Source organism: Cervus elaphus, chromosome 15 (assembly GCF_910594005.1).
Source record: "Cervus elaphus chromosome 15, mCerEla1.1, whole genome shotgun sequence".
Classification (NCBI taxonomy): Eukaryota; Metazoa; Chordata; class Mammalia; order Artiodactyla; family Cervidae; genus Cervus; species Cervus elaphus.
In genome coordinates, this window is record NC_057829.1 from 5,050,557 (window position 1) to 5,068,935 (window position 18,379).

At 40.5% G+C, this 18,379-nt stretch overlaps 1 protein-coding gene across 3 annotated transcripts in view; it reads right to left on the minus strand.

Annotated features, from left to right (window-relative positions):
* MTR (5-methyltetrahydrofolate-homocysteine methyltransferase) overlaps positions 1 to 18,379 on the minus strand; it is a 126,818-nt gene that overhangs the window by 90,032 nt on the left and 18,407 nt on the right. For all 3 annotated transcript variants that reach the window (XM_043925180.1, XM_043925179.1, XM_043925178.1), the window contains exons 3-10: positions 13,818 to 13,907; positions 11,353 to 11,422; positions 9,277 to 9,369; positions 7,810 to 7,916; positions 5,612 to 5,671; positions 4,786 to 4,880; positions 1,338 to 1,438; positions 255 to 316 (exon numbers count right to left, since the gene is read on the minus strand). In XM_043925180.1, coding sequence (XP_043781115.1) covers positions 255 to 316; positions 1,338 to 1,438; positions 4,786 to 4,880; positions 5,612 to 5,671; positions 7,810 to 7,916; positions 9,277 to 9,369; positions 11,353 to 11,422; positions 13,818 to 13,907 — 678 coding nt within the window. The remainder of the gene's footprint in view (positions 1 to 254; positions 317 to 1,337; positions 1,439 to 4,785; positions 4,881 to 5,611; positions 5,672 to 7,809; positions 7,917 to 9,276; positions 9,370 to 11,352; positions 11,423 to 13,817; positions 13,908 to 18,379) is intronic.

Below are 18,379 nucleotides of genomic sequence, written 5' to 3' on the forward strand. Positions count from 1 at the left end.
CACTGGGGAGCACTCAGAGGATGGTCTCAGTTAGTCTGGGTTGGACCCCACTGGGAATCCACTTGTTTCCACCATGGAGACGGATGCTGACAGCAAGCCCCTTCCTCTGCCTCCATCATATTCATTCATCTTAAGCTTTTATTTCTTATATACACATCGGGTTTTCTTTAGAGGCAAAGTCTATGTCTAAATATTCTAAATCAAAAATTCCATTTCTTTATCTCTTAAAAACCAAGTGAAAGAGGATTCGTGACCTTTAAGTGCATGGCCATCATGTGTGGAGTTTCATCATAGTCACCGAAGGTATTGGGAAGACCTAAGAAAGCATATTTCAACCATTACTGGAAATTATTTTCACAAACAGATATAGTATTTGTAAAGGCTTTAGGTTAAAGGTTAGAAAACTTTTTATTTATAATTAAAGCAAGACTACTTAAAAAAATAAGAATTCTTAGTGTTAAACATAATAAGTACACAGACAACATATCGAACAGCAACAAAATCAGAGAGGAAAATAAATATCCATTATTTCTTTTTCATTTCAAAGTATCACTACTACATGGGACAGAATTTCCCCACCTCTAGCCCTCCCCTTCCTATAAAGGAAATTAATTCTAGTCACCTAGCTGCCAGAGGGGAAGGTTTGAGGGAGTACCACACATCCTTTGAACTATCAAGCACCGGGCATGCAATTAAAAACAACCAAAATACAACCCATCTCCTTTCAAGTAAGTTTTCCCAAGTAAGACTTCAGCATCTAATTATCCAATATCCTGTTTTATTTATTATCCACTTCTAGTTATCTTACTCCTAATGCTCAAAAACATACACCAGGAAATCTGGTTAACCCAGGATGGATTATCAATATTAAGTGGACCGCTTAAAAGTTGTCTACATTTACCTTAGGAATTTTTATATACCATAAATTTGAAGTCCTAACTTAAAAGGAGGAAGAGTAACAGGCTCTTCACCTGCTCATCTGCTGACACAGTGGGACAAAGCAGGCTCTCTCAGGGCCTTTGCGCTCATCGCTTTGGCCATGCCCGCACGGCAGGCACTGTCACCAATTCCAAGGCTCTGGTCAGTTAAGCAATGAGGCCTCATCCCCCCAAGCTTTGTTCACTTCTGACACTTTCAGGCTGAGCCAAACTGTTCCTTCATATCTAGAGGGAAACAGCTGTCCAGACCCAAGTATTCTTCATTTAAAAAATTCCTATTAAAAGTTGACTATATCCTAAGATCTGCAAAACAAACTCTTTTAACCCAGATCTGTTTCCCTATCTACTCAGTCTTGTGTATCTGGATTCTCCTATGTGTGACTCCCCTGAAGCACATACCTGCGTTGGGATAACAGAGAACATAAGCTGTTGTACATTTTCCAATTGTTTCAATAAAAGGTCTCATTTCAGCGGCACCCAGAGCACAATTTAATCCAATGCTGAAAAAACAAAATGAAGAGATTAGAAGCACCCTCTTTTATGCTAAATATTTATACATATACAAAGTTATGATGAGGAAAGCAGTATATTTTAAACCAAGCAGATAATAAATCTCTTGATTTGAAGTACATTTAATTCAGCTCCAGTCAAAGCCACCTCATTGATGTTCCTTGCAGCACTAAATATTTCTGCCCATGTCTGCAACATTAGATGATCTTACAGCTTAAGGATCCAGACTATAAATAAAAAAATAAGTTCACAGTTTCATCACTGGTATACCATGAAACAAAAATGTCTGCAAATTACCACTGCTAATAAACACTGATTGAAAAGCAATACTGAAGAGAAAGAAAAAGGAAAATCGTGCAGGTAGATGGAATATTAATGGTATATGGAAGACACTTTAGGAGTCTAGGAGATCAAGACTTGGCCCTTGCTCCAACTGACTTGCAACATGACCTTGGACTTAGAATTTGTCATCTTGTAAATTAAGTGGGTTGACTTCTAACCAAGGAGCTCTGTGTTTTGCAAATGAAACTTACTGCGACTCAAAACAGATCAAAGCAGAGCTGCTAAACCCCTCCAAAGCCACTCTCAGTGGGAGCTGCCAAGGCCTTCAGGAATTCAAGAATTAACTATGAAGTGACTGGGACTACGTCATCTTTAATTTTTTCATATTTTACTTTTTTCCCTTTATGATGATTTCTTAGTGCAATGTGATATACTAGATTAGAACCTGGAACAGAAAAAGAAGAGTGTGGAAAAACTTGAAACCTGAATAAAGTGTGGAGTTTAGATAACAGTAATATGTTTTTAGTAATATGTTTTAGTAATATGTTTTGCCGAAAGTATCACAGGCAATGCAAGATGTCACATTAGAAAAAAGTAGATTAAAAAAAAAAAACCAGCTGAAGAGCATATAGAACTCTCGTACCAAATGTGCCACTTTTCTGCAAATCTGAAATTATTCCACAATAAAAAGTTTATTTAGCAAATTCACTACTCTCATTTGTGGTAAAAACCCCTAGTTTACTAGGAAAAGAAGAACACTTCTCACACTGGTAAAGCACATCTATTTTTTTTTTAGAGCACACCTATTTAATGATGTGGAATTAAACGTTTCCCCACATGATCTGGAACAAGGTAAGGATGACTCCTCTCACCTCCTGCTAAATGTCACGCCAGGAGTCCTAGGAGGGCATTAAGAGAAGATGGAAAACAAAAGGTATGCAGATGGGAAAGGAAGAAACAAATCTGTCTTTGTTCACAGGTAAGACTATCTATTACTATTCCAACGAATCATCTAAAACGCTCCTTGAACCCAAACTGTAAAGTACAAGGTTCATATACAAAAGTTAGAACTGTTTACCTATACACTAGCAATAAAGCAATTGAAATTTGAAATACAAAACATAACACTATTTACAATGGCACCAAAACAAATGAAATACTTGTGTATAACTTCGAAACTCTGATGAAAGAAATCAAGGCAGATCTAAATAAATGGAGATATATCCCAAGTTCGTGAACAAGAAGATTTATTATACTAAAGACCTCAATTCTTCCCAATTTTATATACATTCACACACATCAATTAAAATCCAGCAAGTTATTTGTGAATATCAATAAACTGATCCTAAAGTTTACATGAAGAAGTAAACAACCCAGAATTGCTAATACAATTCTTGAAGGAGAAGAACAAAGTTGAAGGACTGATACTACCTGACTTCAAGATGCACTGAAAAGCTAAAGGAATCTCTGGTATTGATGAGAGCACAGAGCAATGCAGCAGAATGGAGTCTAGGAACAGAATCAACTGACCTTTGACAAAGAAGCAAAGGCAATCCAATGGAGAAAGGATTATTTTTTCAAGAAATAGTGCTGGAACAACTGGATATTCACATTTGAAAAACTTAATCTAGACACAGATCTTACATCTTTCATAAAATTAATGCAACATGGTTAACTGTAAATTGCAAAACTATTAAAGATATAAATATAAATATAAAGATTATATAAGAGATAAATCTACGTGACCATGGGTTTGGCAATGTGTTTTAGATACAGCACCAAAAGCAGGTTCCATGAAAGAAAAATAAATTGATACAGTGGACTTCACTAAAATTAAAAACTTCTGTCCAATGAAAGAGCAGACTTTAAGAGCATGAGAAGACAAGCCATAGATAGGCTGGGAACAAATACTTGTAAAACACATATATGGTATTCACCTTTTTTTTTTTTTAATTCTTAAAACTCAACAATAAGAAAACTACCCAACTCAAAAAATAAACAAAAGATCTGAAAAGCAAACAGCTACCTCAAGGTGTTGTTGCCAAAATTAAGAGAGCATAAAGCACTTAGAACTGAGCCTGGCACACAGCAGACTTCCAATACATGTCTATGACTCTTATTTTTATGGCCAAGACTATAATAAAAGTTCACAGAGCACTCTGACAAGAACATTGACCTGGGCTGGTAGGAGAGGGAAGGGTCCCTGGAGAGGACCCTAGGGACGGACTGAAAGGCTCACGTGTGGGGATGAGAGTGCGGGGCAGGCACGGCCTCCAGACAGAAGGAGCACACGCATGGACAAGGCTCAGGAGGAAACTGTGTATACTCTAGGAGCTTCCATCTCATCACCATTTTGATCAGAAAAATAGAGAGATATGTTAAAATACAAGGTAAAAGCCATGCTAATTTTTAAAAATAGTTATGTATTTATTTGGCTGTGATGGGTCTTCGTTGTCGCACTTGGGATCTTCAAACTGGTTTAGCGTGAGAACTTTGAGTTGCAGCATGTGGAATCTAGTTCCCTGACCAGGGTTTGAACCCAGGCCCCTTGCATTGGAAGTGCAGAGTCTTAGCCATTGGACCACCAGGAAAGTCCCAGCCATGTTAATTTTAAAGATAAAAATCTGAGTTTTAGAATTCCTACTTTATTCCAAATTAGGCTGCTTCACCTTATTCCCAACTAGGCTGTTTCTGGTTGCTCCACAAGCAGGGATGAAAAAACCTTGCAGTTTTTAAGTGCTGATAATAGATTTAAAGTGTTTTTACTGGGCCAAGGCAGTCTTAAACTATAAGAGGGACATTCACAGACCAAAACGCAACTTCCTGGCTTGTCCACGGAGTATAAGAACTCTCCCAGTAACTCAAATTGATTCATTTAGGCTGTGGTCTTCTGACGTCCTCAGAGCAGTCAGAATATAGCTCAAGGAAAGTCAATATTTCACACAAGTGATACCATGGGAATATGAAGAAGCCATTCACTCCCTGGTCACAGACTGCAGTCATCATAAGAGATGAACCCCAAAAGGAATGGAAGCAGGAAAGAATGATCACTCACCAGAGTGGGTCTGCATGAGACACGCTGATGACAAATGCCTCCCCAGTCTGGCCAGAGAGAGTCCGCCCACTTTTATCAACAATTGTCCCTGAAATCTGAATTGACAAAGTAAACTCAGTCAACCACATAGACTTAAGAATACAGTCTCAAAAACAAAATTAAAAAGCTTAAAAAAAAAAAAAAGAAAGAGAACTGCAGCACTCCAACTTTAAGGTAACACTGTTTAACCATGGTTGGAAACAGATGAATGCAAAGTGCCCAGGGGAGGGGCTGGAAAGCCACAGAAACAGAGAAAAGGGAAAGTCAGGGAGCTTTAGGATTCACACCGCCAGTGCTCTTGGAGAAGACTTTCCACAGATATTTAAGGTCATCCTGGTCTCTTGCTGTTCAACATCTGATTCGTCTAACAACGCTTGTGGGTTCTAATCTACTCTCAGCAAGCAGTGTGGGCCTGCCTAGTGCATCAGTGAACTGGCAGTCTGCTGTCTCTGGTGGTGGACACTTCATGGTCAGATTCAAGTCCATCCCTCCTTGGGCCCTAGAGACAGTGCGCCTTTGACTCTGGGGGACCAACTCAGCCAGGCTTCCTTGGAACCTTCCTGCCTTTCACCAACCACCTCTAGATTCATTGTCTTCACATTTCCACAGATAAGACTGCTATTGGTCTGAAGGTGGTGGTAGGAAGTTAAAATAGTTGGTTCCTAAAAGATGATCAATACTCTCCAAAGTTCTATGTCAGGAAAACTAAAACCCCACCCTCAAAATGATGATATTAAAAAAAAAAAAAAAAACACAAAATTCATCATGCAAATACTTTAGAACTTACAAAGACAGGCCGGGGAACATACTCCTCTTCAAAAAGTTTTTGGACTGCAAACAAAGCTGCCTGCCAGGGAGAAAAAGGACATCTTTGTTACGAGAGACTGTGTCAAAGGTCACAGTCTAACAGGCTGATCAGAATGTTCCTTTTACCAAGGCCTCTTCAGATAAGACACATATCACACTCTCTGGGGAGAAGAAAGAAGTCCTCCATGTAACATACAATACCCACACCCCTTTCTCAAGGTAACACTGTACATATTCAGTTCAGTTCAGTCGCTCAGTCGTGTCCGACTCTTTGCGACCCCATGAACCGCAGCACACCAGGCCTCCCTGTACATCACCAACTCCCAGAGTTTACTCAAACCCATGTCCATTGAGTCGGTGATGCCATCCAACCATCTCATCCTCTGTCGTCCCCTTATCCTGCCCTCAATCTTTCCCAGCATCAGGGTCTTTTCAAATGAGTCAGGTCTTCACATCAGGTGGCCAAAATATTGGGAGTTTCAGGTTCAGCATCAGTCCTACCAATGAACACCCAGGACTGATCTCCTTTAGGATAGACTGGTCGGATCTCCTTGCAGTCCAAGGGACTCTAAAGAGTCTTCTCCAACACCACAGTTCAAAAGCATCCATTCTTCACTGCTCAGCTTTCTTTATAGTCCAACTCTCACATCCATACATGACTACTGGAAAAACCATAGCCTTGACTAGATGGACCTTTATTGACAAAGTAATGTCTCTGCTTTTTAATATGCTGTCTAGGTTGGTCATAAATTTCCTTCCAAGGAGTAAGCATCTTTTAATTTCATGGCTGCAGTCACTATCTGCAGTGATTTTGGAGCCCAAAAAAATAAAGTCAAGCCACTGTATCCCCATGTATTTGTCATGAAGTGATGGGACCAGATGCCATGATCTTAGTTTTGTGACTGTTGAACATTAAGCCAACTTTTTCACTCTCCTCTTTCACTTTCATCAAGAGGCTCTTTAGTTCTTCACTTTCTGACATAAGGGTGGTGTCATCTGCATATCTGAGGTTACTGATATTTCTCCCAGCAATCTTGATTCCAGCTTGTGCTTCCACTGTACATATTACAACAAAACAAACGCTGACTGGAAGTCCACCCATGAACTAATATTTCCCCTGAGGAAGAGCTGAAGAGCTACTCTGTTTCTTCCTTCTCTCAATCAAAACTAAAAAGAGAAAAACATGAAGCCTCTACTTCCACAGCCTCACATAAACAAGGTAGGTACATGAGCCAACAGTGTTTGTCACTGCAAAAAAGAATATGAGTTAGAATGGGCTGTAAAGACACGAATGCTGTGTTAATCTGTACTGCCCATGTTTTCTTAAGTTCCAAGACCAGAAACTAAGTTCCTCTAATGCCCAAAGCTCTTCCATATCAGAACCCACAGACAGAGATACCGCATACCTAAAAACTATAGTAAGGTAGTATTTTTCACCTATTAGAGTGGAAAAGACCAAAAAGTTCAATAGAGAGGGTGTGGTGAAAGCAGCAGCATTCCTGTGGACTGCTCACTGACTGGAGGATAAATGAGTACAATCTCGGAGGGTACCTTGACGCTGGAGATTGAAAGTAACAGTGCCCAGACTCTCTAATGCAGCAATTTCACGTGTAGAAATTTATACTTAAAGACACTGTCAAAAACGTATGCATGAGGATAGCCACTTTTTATTCCACACACTATGTACCTTTGTGCATATGTAAGGAATACAAGCACATCTGCACACTCACACGCATACTTTTCTCTGAATGGAATCTCCACAGGGCCGCCACACCAGTAACAGCAGCTGTCCCCGGGGAAGATGGCTAGATGCCCAGGGAATGGGGACAGGGAGGATATTTACTTTTTACTCCATACATTTATCTTGAATTTTAGAATCGTGCATATATATCTGACCTATGCATCCATGCACATACAGTAGCTATACATGAAAATATTCAGTTTCATAATTAAAAAGTACTTTTTAAAAGAAAGATAGCCTTTCAAAGTTTCCTTCATTCTACTGGACTCAGTTAAAAATACTCGAGAATAAAACAGAATTGAGGAATTTGATTTAACTTGAATAATGTTTATTATGTTATATGACAATATATAAAATATGTTCTATTTCCTCACTTCATGAGGGGAAGCACCCTAGCCCACACCCCAGCTCAGCCCCCTTTTCCTCCTTTAACTCACCTTGGCATTGGCAGTATCAAAAATAGTTTCAATGAGTAAGATATCCACTCCACCATCCAGAAGCCCTTTGGCCTGCTCTTTGTATGCTTCAACAAGTTCATCAAATGCTGCAGAAAACAAACCATAGCCAGGACATCAGTCATCAATGTCCTTTGAAAGCCCAGGACACAGCAAATTCAGGCCTGGCTCCAGGTGAACTACCCATTGCTGGTTCACAGGCATAATTTAAGGGCAGCACCACATTTTGTAAGAAACACGGCAGTGATGGAAGTTAAACCAGCGAACTAAACACTGACTCTCCTAAGTACTCAGCACGCAGGCTCACTTCCCACGTGAGCAGAGAACGAGCCACTGGGTGGGGAGGGACGTCATCTCTTGAGCCCTGGCTCTTACTTTAAGATCTTTAAAACAGATCTTTCCAGGGATGGTTTTAATCAATCAGTTCAGGGAAGACTGTGAGGAATAATTAGAGAAACGTGTCACACTGATCTGGATTCATGACTGGTCGAGTCACATTCTCTCACACCTTCTGGGGTGAAAGTCCGCGGTTCTGTCGATTTTGCGCCTGTCCTCTGACATCAACTCTGTCAGAGAAGAAACCTGCCTGGTGTGCAATTTCAGTCTCGGACACAAAAGGGTACAATTGCTCCTAGGTAAAATTTTTGTTCAAAATGTCATCTATTTCCATCTCAGAGGTTATCCCACTCCCCATTTTATCTCTCACCCAGGAAAGGAAAGATGCACATATATTCAACAGAGTAGCCTACTTCATCTTACATAGTGCAAGAGAAAGGAAAGCTCTCCACTGCCACATTAAGACCAAAAGAAGCTCCTGCCACATGTCAGCCCAGAATGAGCAACTCCTAGTGGGAAAGTGTGGTATCTGGAACCAAAATCTACAAATCGCACTTGCCTGAACTTGTCTTCGACACAGAATTCATTACCACACATGGTATCATTACTATTCAGCTCCAACCGTTTAATTCTTTTTGTTTTTTTGCAGTCTAATGCTTAAACCGACCTAGATTTCTAGCCTCCTCATAAAATTTCAATGCATGTATGCTTATAGATGCTGGTGTATAATGTTAGTCTGTATATAACTGCTCCCTGACAAATAAAGTGGGGTCTAGTGGGCTATTCTATAAACTGACCAAGGCCTAGTATCTATATTTGCTCAACTTCTCAGTTTAAAGTTTCATTTTGATTGGTTTTGTTTCCACAGCTAATAAAGAAGCCCAAACATAACAACATGGATCTTTGAAAACAGACTCAAGATAAATAATACTAATCCAATGACTAATAACAGCTCACTTTTATTTAAATGTCTACCACATCCCAGAGACTGCTAAGCCCTTAAGTCACAACAACCCCGAAACAGAAGCTGGCACTGGCCCCATATTACAGATGAAAAGATTACTGAAACACTGAGGTACTTGCCCAAGGTCAATGATTGTATATGATACTCACTGATGTTCCTGTAATCTGGTTTTTCCACAGATGGGGACACAGAGAGTGTCTTGTTAGTTGGACCCAGAGCTCCTGCCACATACCTCTTAATTCCTTTGGGAAAAGAAAAACAAGTGTGAAATCCCTAAATAGCTTGCCCTTTTTGTTGTGAGTCAAGAGGCCATCAGATTTTCCCCAAAACACAGGAATGCAATTCTTTGTCCATCACTCTGAAAGTCAAAAAAGCACAAAAGCCTCACTTTTTCCCTTAATTCAACAACAAAACTTGACCTTACCTGAACTACAAGAGGCTATTTACAGTTTTTACTCCACTTAGTAGACAATTCATAGATTTTACTGCAAATAGATATTTGATTATGAGGGCCATCCTGGACCCCACTGGGGAAATTATGAAACATGAAGTGCACATGTGACCTCCAAGCCAATGCAAAAACTGAATTCTCATATCTGGCTTCAAAGAGTTTCAGATAGTAATCCTTTTCTATCACAACAGCTATGTGAAAGTGAAAGTCATTCAGTCACGTCCAACTCTTTGCAATCCCATGGACTGTAGCCTGCCAGGTTCTTCTGTCCGTGGAATTCTCCAGGCAAGAATACTGAAGTGGGTTGCCATTTCCTTCTCCAGGGGATCTTCCCAATCCAGGGATCGATCCCAGGTCTCCCGCATTGTAGGCAGATTCTTTACCATCTGAGCTACCATGGAAGCATCACCACAGCTATACTTGAACAAATTCTCTTTCTCCCTACCCTTAAGAAACCTTGAAGGTCATCAACATAGGTTCTGCAAAATTTCCTCACAGTAGCATTGATCTTGAAATGCTCGCCACTGCTGTATTGCAGGGCCTTTGCAGGGGAAAAATATTAAATCACGGTGGGTAATTACAAAGCCTGAAATTAAAGTATAAAGGAGATCAAATCTTACTTTAATAACTCTTTAAGCATTCCTGAATAATCTTTCCTCTAGGCTAGAGTCCTGGTGCTCCTAAGAGCCTGACATGTTGTGTTCATTTACATATCCTAACAGAAGCAGGGGGCACACTGCTCATCACCTGTGGTGATTTTACCCAAACGGTTATGTTTTCCATTTACCAACCAATCGATAACCCAGCTTTTAACAGGTTACAATATTCTTTACCCACCCCCACCCCCAAGCTGGACAATAATGTTGGTGTAAGAAAAACGTTCTTATCTTCCCCTGCTTGGCTGACTGAATATCCTCTGCTCTGTGACTCTACTGGGGCAACAGTCTATGCCCTTCCACATTTAACATTCTCTCTCAGAAACAGAGTTCCTATAAATCGCTGCAGTCTTCATTAGTATGCTGTGTCTAACTTCCTAACAATTTTGCTTTACATCTTTCCTGTTGGCAACAATTTCACATTTCCAAATCTTAAGGGGTTCCATGTATTTCTTCTATTCCTTTCCCACCCTCAAAGCCTCCCCTCCAGCTGGTGCCCAAGTGTTCCTGTGGCAGACAGCCAGGAGGTGAGCTATTTTGGGGAGCCATTTTTCAAACCCCAGCAAGCCTGACGCTACTGTCAGCCTCTTCTGTGCTACACAACAGCGCCTTCAAAGACATGAGTGGTGTGAAGTGGAAAACACACGAAAGAGAATCTCTCTCTACCCAGGTAAGGAAAACCTCAAGGATGAGGGTCGCTTGACAGGGATAAGATCAAATATCTTAATGATCACCACTATGACCAGAGCACTCGGTTGTGCCTCAATAACCTGAAGATGTGCTTCTGAAGGTAGAGAAATCATCTTAGCTGTAGACGGATGGGGAAGCCATGGTCCTGGTAATAAAATCAAGATATAACATCGAGTAAACACAGAGCATGAGACAGACAGACCCATGGAGACAGGGTCCATTCAGAGAGACGCTGAATGCCTGATTATGAAACTGCAGAGAAGGAATCTACAAACAAGTACATGATGGCATCTGCAGCGTTGCTCTGGGCCAGCTGTCACGGAAGGAAAAACGGCAATAAGCACAGATTATTACAGCTAAGAATATCAAAGGAAGCAGCTCTGTTTTTTTTTTAAAGGAAAAAAAAAAAGGAGAACAAGGTTCCTTACCTGTCTGGAGAGTTATCTCCTCGGCTGCTTTTCTGGCCACTCCCGCAGAGCACATGTTCATCCGGTAGGCCTAATACATCAATGGCAAGTGTTAGTTTGTCCTTCTTTACTTCCATAAAATAAGTAAGGAATTCATGACCTTCTAAAACTCAGTTTTACTCAGTAAGAAAATTCAGAGTGAATTAATTTGAGGTCTGAATAAAATCTTAGCCAATAAGGCCTACCAGCTGCCCCAGCAATGAAGGCAACAGGAAAGGCAAGTCTTTGGGAACTGCTTTTACATTCCTCCCCAAAACCATGAGCTAGCTGGCAAAAAGGGCAATCTCTGGACATCTGGCACATCAGAATAAGCTGATGTCACGAAATAGGCTGAAAATTAAAACAATAACAAAAACACAGTAATGGGGAATCACGGGCTTCAGAGAGAGGACACCTGGGTTCCAGAACCAGCTCTGCCACCACCTGCCTAGGTGGTTTCCTCAGCAACTCCCGCAGGCCCTGGCTTCCATCACCACACAATGGCTGGGGACACTGGGTCTGAACTTTTCGTAGATTATTAACCTCTAGAGAATCTGGAGAAGGGCCATGAACCCTCTCCTTATGACTAAAAGGCAAGCATACACAAACGTCCAAAGCAGTGTCCACAAGTCCTACTGAAGTATAGTCAAGCCCACTCATTTACGTGCTGTCTATTGCTGCTCTCGCAGTATAATGCCAGTGTTGAGCAGTTGCAACAAGGACTGTATGTGCCAACAAAGCTTAAAATATTTACTGCCTGGCCTTTTACAGAAAAAGTTTGCCAATCCTGCCCCAAAATAACACAAAAGTAATTATGACGCAATTTGATTTTCCCTTGATAACTCCAAAGCAAGTGATTTCACAGAGCCCCAACACTGAGGGGAATCAGTGTCAAGGCACTCAGGACTACATGCCTGAACACAGAGACAGGTCTGGGAAAAATTCCACCCAGAAATAGGAATCTCAGCATCTGCCACCTATTTTCATCAGGTTTACAAAATCTGAATATGGAAGCATGGTGTTGATTAAAAAGAAACCAAATCCTTTACCCCACACCCACTAAGATGCCTACTATGACGACAAAACAAAAACAAAATCAGGGCTTCCCTGGTGCTCAGTGGTAAAGAATCCGCCTGCCAATGCAGGAGACACAGATTTGATCCTCTAACCAGGAAGATCCCACCTGCCTCAGAGCAACTAAGCCCATGTGCCACAACTATTAATTCTGTGCTCTAGAGTCCAGGAGCTGCAACTACTGAAGCCTGCACTTCTCTTGTGGTCTGCAATAGAAGTCACCGCAATGAGAAGCCTGAGCACCATGACTAGAGAGTAGCCCTCCCCCTCGCTGCAACTGGACAGAAGCCTGCACAGCAGTGAAGACCCAGGACAGCCAAAACAAATAAATAAAATTATTAAAAAAAAAAAAAAAACAGAAACAGGACAAGTGCTGGCAAAGATGGAAAACTGGAAACTGTTGTACACTGTTGGTGGATATATAAAATGATGCAGGTACTGCAGAAAATAGTGTGGTAATTTTGCAAAAAATTAAACAGAATTACTGTGTAACTCAGCAACTCTACTTCTGGGTATACACTCGAAAGAAATGCAAGCACAGATGCAGAACAGATGGTCTGTACACCATGCTCAGAGTAACACTGTCCACAATAGCCAAGGAAGAACCAACCTAAGTATTCAACAGTGGATAAATGAATAAACAATATATGGTATATCCATACAATGGATTCAACTTTGAAAAAGGAAGGATATTCCAATGCATGCTACAGCATGAGTGAACCTTAAGGGACATTAAGTGAAATAAGCCAGTCACAAAAGGACAAATGCTGATCATCTGCTTACATAAGGCAACTAGGGGAGCTAAATTCACAAAGACAGAAAGCAGAATGGTGGTTTCTAGGGGCTGGGGGGAAGGGAAAATTGGGAATTATTGTTTAATGGGTACAGAGCTTATGTTACACAAGATGAAGAGTTCCATGGATAGACGGTGGTAACGGTGGCACAACAAACAATGTGAATGTGAGTAATGCCACTGAACTGCACACTTAAACATGGTTAAAATGGTAAATTTTATGTTACATGTATTTTGCCACGATTTTTTTAAAAAAGGAAACCAGATCTGTCACTCAATTTAAAAAGGCTTTACAAAACTGCACACATGGCCAATCATTATGCTTTTATTCAATTACTGCATAATAAGCATCATTTTTATTTGATTATCACTAGTCCACAAAAGAAGCCACCTGGAAAATGACTGGACAGTTATGTTTACAATCAGAAGAGATTCCAACCATTTCCTCTGTCTGACCACAAACAATAGATAACTAGACATTAGCTTGACCCTGCAGGTTTGGCAGGTTTTCTCACTAGCAACTACCAATACAGCAAATACTCATAACTATCTTAAATACAAGGAAAAATGAAATCCTTACCAAGTGTTCCAGGCCATAGTCAGCTTGGGCAATAGCAGTGCTGCTGAAAGTATTTGTTTCAATGATATCTGCCCCAGCTAGGAGGTAATCCTGCAACAAGAGGTCATGTCAGTGCTATGAGTTACAGAATCCCTGCCCCCTAACAGTAAACTTGCCTTTTCCTCACCATCTTCACCAAATACTTTTTGACTACTTACTAAGTGCAAGGCACTGCACTAGATACAGAATAGAGACACAAAAGGATATAGGGATTTCACAGAAAGTCATGTGGTATAAATAAAACGGAACTTGAGGTCAGACAAAGTTCAAATGTGGTGTGAACTGAGTCGAGTTCCTTAAACTCTGAGTTTGAGTTTCCTCATTTGAAAGCATTATTACAGCCCTGCTTCGTCAGTGGCCAGATGATAGTACAGATCGCACATCAAGCTTCTGGACACGATGGCCCTCCACAAACATTCTGTCTGCTCCTCTGCCACGTCCCAGCTTCAGCACAACTAGGATTCTGTTGAGAAGGGCCCTCTCACTGCAATCTCACTTCTGACCACAGCTGCTTCAGCCCACGGCTCCTGGCCCCTCTGAGCCAGATCAGAACCCTCACTAAACCCCGAGGACTTTGGTGTCCTCCTGTTCTCCCTGTTTGAAATCTTTCTTCCTTGTTTCACTCTGTCTCAATCTGATAAACACTCTGGAATCTCCTGATTTTCCAACACTGAGTAAACTCAACCCCAAGTAAGCAGATAAGACACTGTTTGCAGAAAAATTTGGAAATAAAATCCAAGATTTACACACTTTTAAGTCACAAACAGCCTAAATACTCATCAATAGGGAAACGGCTAAATAAACTATAATATGTCCATTTTATTACATGTTATGTGGCAGCTAAAAAACACCATGTGTGGGGAGTTCCCTGGTGGTCCAGTGGTTAAGACTCTGCTTTCACTGCAGGGGATATGGCTTTGATCCCTGGTCGGGGAACTAAGATCCTGCATGCAACAAGCAGCCAAAAAATAGGTAAAACCACAACAACACTGTGTATAAATATCTACGAATATGGAAACATCTCTAAAAATACTGTGCAGTAGAAAAACAAAATTAATATGATACCATTAAATTTAAAATATACACACAGACAAATAGTATTGAGTTTTCTAGTATACATATATATATATACACTTATGTATAAAAGCATAACAAATGATTTGGAAAGACATACACCAACTAGTATAAGTGGTTATCTCTGGGGAGAAAATAGAAATTTGGAGTAGTGGTTAAAAGGCAATTTATTCTTAACTGTGGGTTCTGTTTTATCAGAACAAATTAAAATTTAGCTTTTCAAAAAAGAGAAAGAAAAACTGAAAACAACCTTAATGCCTAAGAATAAGGTTAAATTAAGCAAATGGTGATAGAATAAATAAATAAATAGAATAAATTTGTACAAAGTTACTAAAACCATGTCTCAGAATATTTAATACTCATGGTATTAAAAAATGCAAATTATAAAATAGTATGGAGTAATAATAATCCCAATCTAATTTTTAAAACCCAAATACAGAAAACTAGTCTGAAATATAAATAATGTCTTGGTAGTGAATTTACAGTCCATGGGGTCGCAGAGCTGGACATGACTGAGTAACTGAGCATAAACACACATACTGATATCACAGGTGGTTTTTATTTTATGTTTTTCTATTGAGCTAGACATTTTATTTCTGTAACAATGAACACATATTATCTCTATAATTAGGCAAAGAGTATTTCTAAATTCCCAGTTATTTTCTCCAATTCTGCGTAGGTCTAAAATTTTCCATAATATGAAGTTTATAAGGTATTTCTTCTAGCTCTTCACCTCCTCTCTCCACTTTCTTTCCTGGAATAATATCCCACTCATGGGCTCGGGATATGACACCCCAAGATTCCAAGTCTATTCTCACCAATTAAAACATGTGTGACGGCTGTATTAAAAATGGATACCCAGCAAGGACCTCCTGTGTAGCACAGGGACCTCTGCTCAATCTTACGTGCAGCCAGGATGGGGCGTGCAGTTTGAGGGAGAATGGATACACATACGTATGGCTGAGTCACTCTGCTCTGCACCTGAAACTATCACATTGTTAATCAGCTATGCTCCAACATAAAATTAAAAGTTTAAACAAAAAAACACAGATGGATGTGGGCATGCTGCTTCATCACTCTGCTCAATTTTCTTCTGTAAAAGCTGTCAAGATTAAAGGCGGCCATTAATGACAACACAGCCGAGGCTACCTGCAGGTGTTTTAAATGTCAGTTCCTGTAGGTCTCAGCCTAACAGCATCAATGGGCTAGGAAATGCATGAGGCATTCATCTGGGCCCTTACCCCAGTGCTGAGCCAGGACGGGGCCAATGCCATGGCCTGACTGGCCCTAGAGGCTCTTATCACAATTGCAAGACTCACCTCAGCAATTACTATCAGGGAACTTTTGACAAAACAAAAAGGTCCTACCATACACAGGTCCTGAAGGGTGCGGCATGCTCAGGCCACACAGTGAGGTAGCTGGGGGATGGAGGGAAATAACTGAGAGAGCCAGGGTTCTGCCTTCACTGGGATCAAGGTAGATGCTTAGGATATTGTGGGTTCACTCTTTACTGGAGAGCTTAAAACCTGTAGGAATTAGGGCCCAGGAAGCAAAAGGCAGGGTCACTCATTTAGGTTACCCAGGGCTTTCTCCAAGAGTCATGGTGGGGGAAGCCTGGTTGCTAGTCGGCTAGTCAGCAGCAGCCGTTTCATACGGCTGTCAGGGTGTTTACAGACAAGGATGCGTTTGAAACGGATGCCTCCCCAACCAGAAGCTGAAAGTCAGGCACCTACATTACAACCAAAACAGCCTAGTGTCAGGGACTTGCACTTTGTATAGAGCCTGGACATTCCATTAAAATGAAGGATCAAGGGATCAGCTCTATGGTCAGTAACACTACTAGAAATAACTAAGTGTGAAAAGGCCTAGTCTTTTTCCCTTCCTCATCCACAAACACGACATGGTCTCTACATCCAGAGAACTCCAGCGAGTCAATATCCCACACAAATGGGACAGCCAGATACACCTTACTGTATTTACTGCCATTTTGATTTATGTCCCTATCCCGGGAAACTTGCTGTTCTTTCTAGTTGCCTATCTAACACAGAAGACAAAGATTCACCCTCTTGAAAAACATTTACTGACTTACTTTGTGCAAGATACTGTTCTCAGTTGGAATTCAGTAGTGAAAAATAGGCATAAATTAGTGCCCTCAGGAAGCTAACGGTTGGGGAAAGGTGGTGATTTCACCAATTGCATGATAAGAACTGATGTTTGTATCCATGTTGGGCTTCCCTGGTGGCTCAGTGTAAAGAATTCTCCTGCAGTGCAGGGGATGCAGGAGACACAGCTTCAATCCCTGGATCGGGGAGATTCCTGGAGATAGAAATGGCAACCCATTCCAGTATTCTTGCCCGGACAATCCCACAGACAAAGGAGCCTGGAAGGCTACAGTCCATGGGGTCGCAAACAGTTGGACATGACTGAGCATGCATGCATAACTGTAACTGTATGAAGCAATTCATACCCATGATGGCATTCCCAATCTACAATGTACTGGAATTTTATAATGTAATTTGACTACATATTAGAAGGCCTAGCAGAAAAACTTGTAGAATCAACCTCTTCAAGAACCAATTTTCAATCTTCTAGTACTGACAATTTCTATCACAACAAAAGAAAGACACTCCTAGTTTTTCTTCAAATGAAAACTATTCTGCATCTTATCTACAACAAAGTCTTGACCAGCCAAGAGAAGGTTCCTTACACACTCAATGAATCATTTAATCATTCATTCATTCAAGTGATTTCCTTAAGAAGAGTCTGAAAGGCACCAAAAACAAAAACAAACAAGTGGGACTACATCAAACTAAAGAGCATCTACAGAGCAAAAGAAACAAGCAATAAAATGAAAAGGCAATCTACTGAATTGGAGAAAATATTTGCAAATCATGTATCTGATATGGATATCCAAAATAAAGAATTCATACAATTCAGCAACTAACAAAAAAAATACAAACAAACCAATTCAAAAAAAATGGGCAGAATACAGGACTTCCCTGGCAGTCCAGTGATTAAGACTCTACACTTCCACTGCAGGGGGTATAGTTCGATCCCTGGTCAGGGAACTAAGATTCCATATGCAGCATGGCATGGCCAAAAAGGAAAAAAAATGAGCAGACTAGAACAGACATTTTTCCAAGGAAGACATACAGATGGCCAACAGGTTCATGAAAAGACAGTCAACATCACTAATCATCAGGGAACTGCAAATCAAAATCACAATGCAATATCAGAGCTCACCTATCAGAATGGCTTTTATCAAAAAGACAAGAAATAACAAGTGTTGGTGAAGAGATACAGAAAAGGGAACCCTCGCGCACTGTTGGCAGGAATGTAAAGTTTGCACAACCTCTATAGAAAATAGAATGGCGACTCCTCAAAAAATTAAAAATAGAACTACTATATGACCCAGCAATTTTATTTCTGGGTTTTATCCAAATAAAACA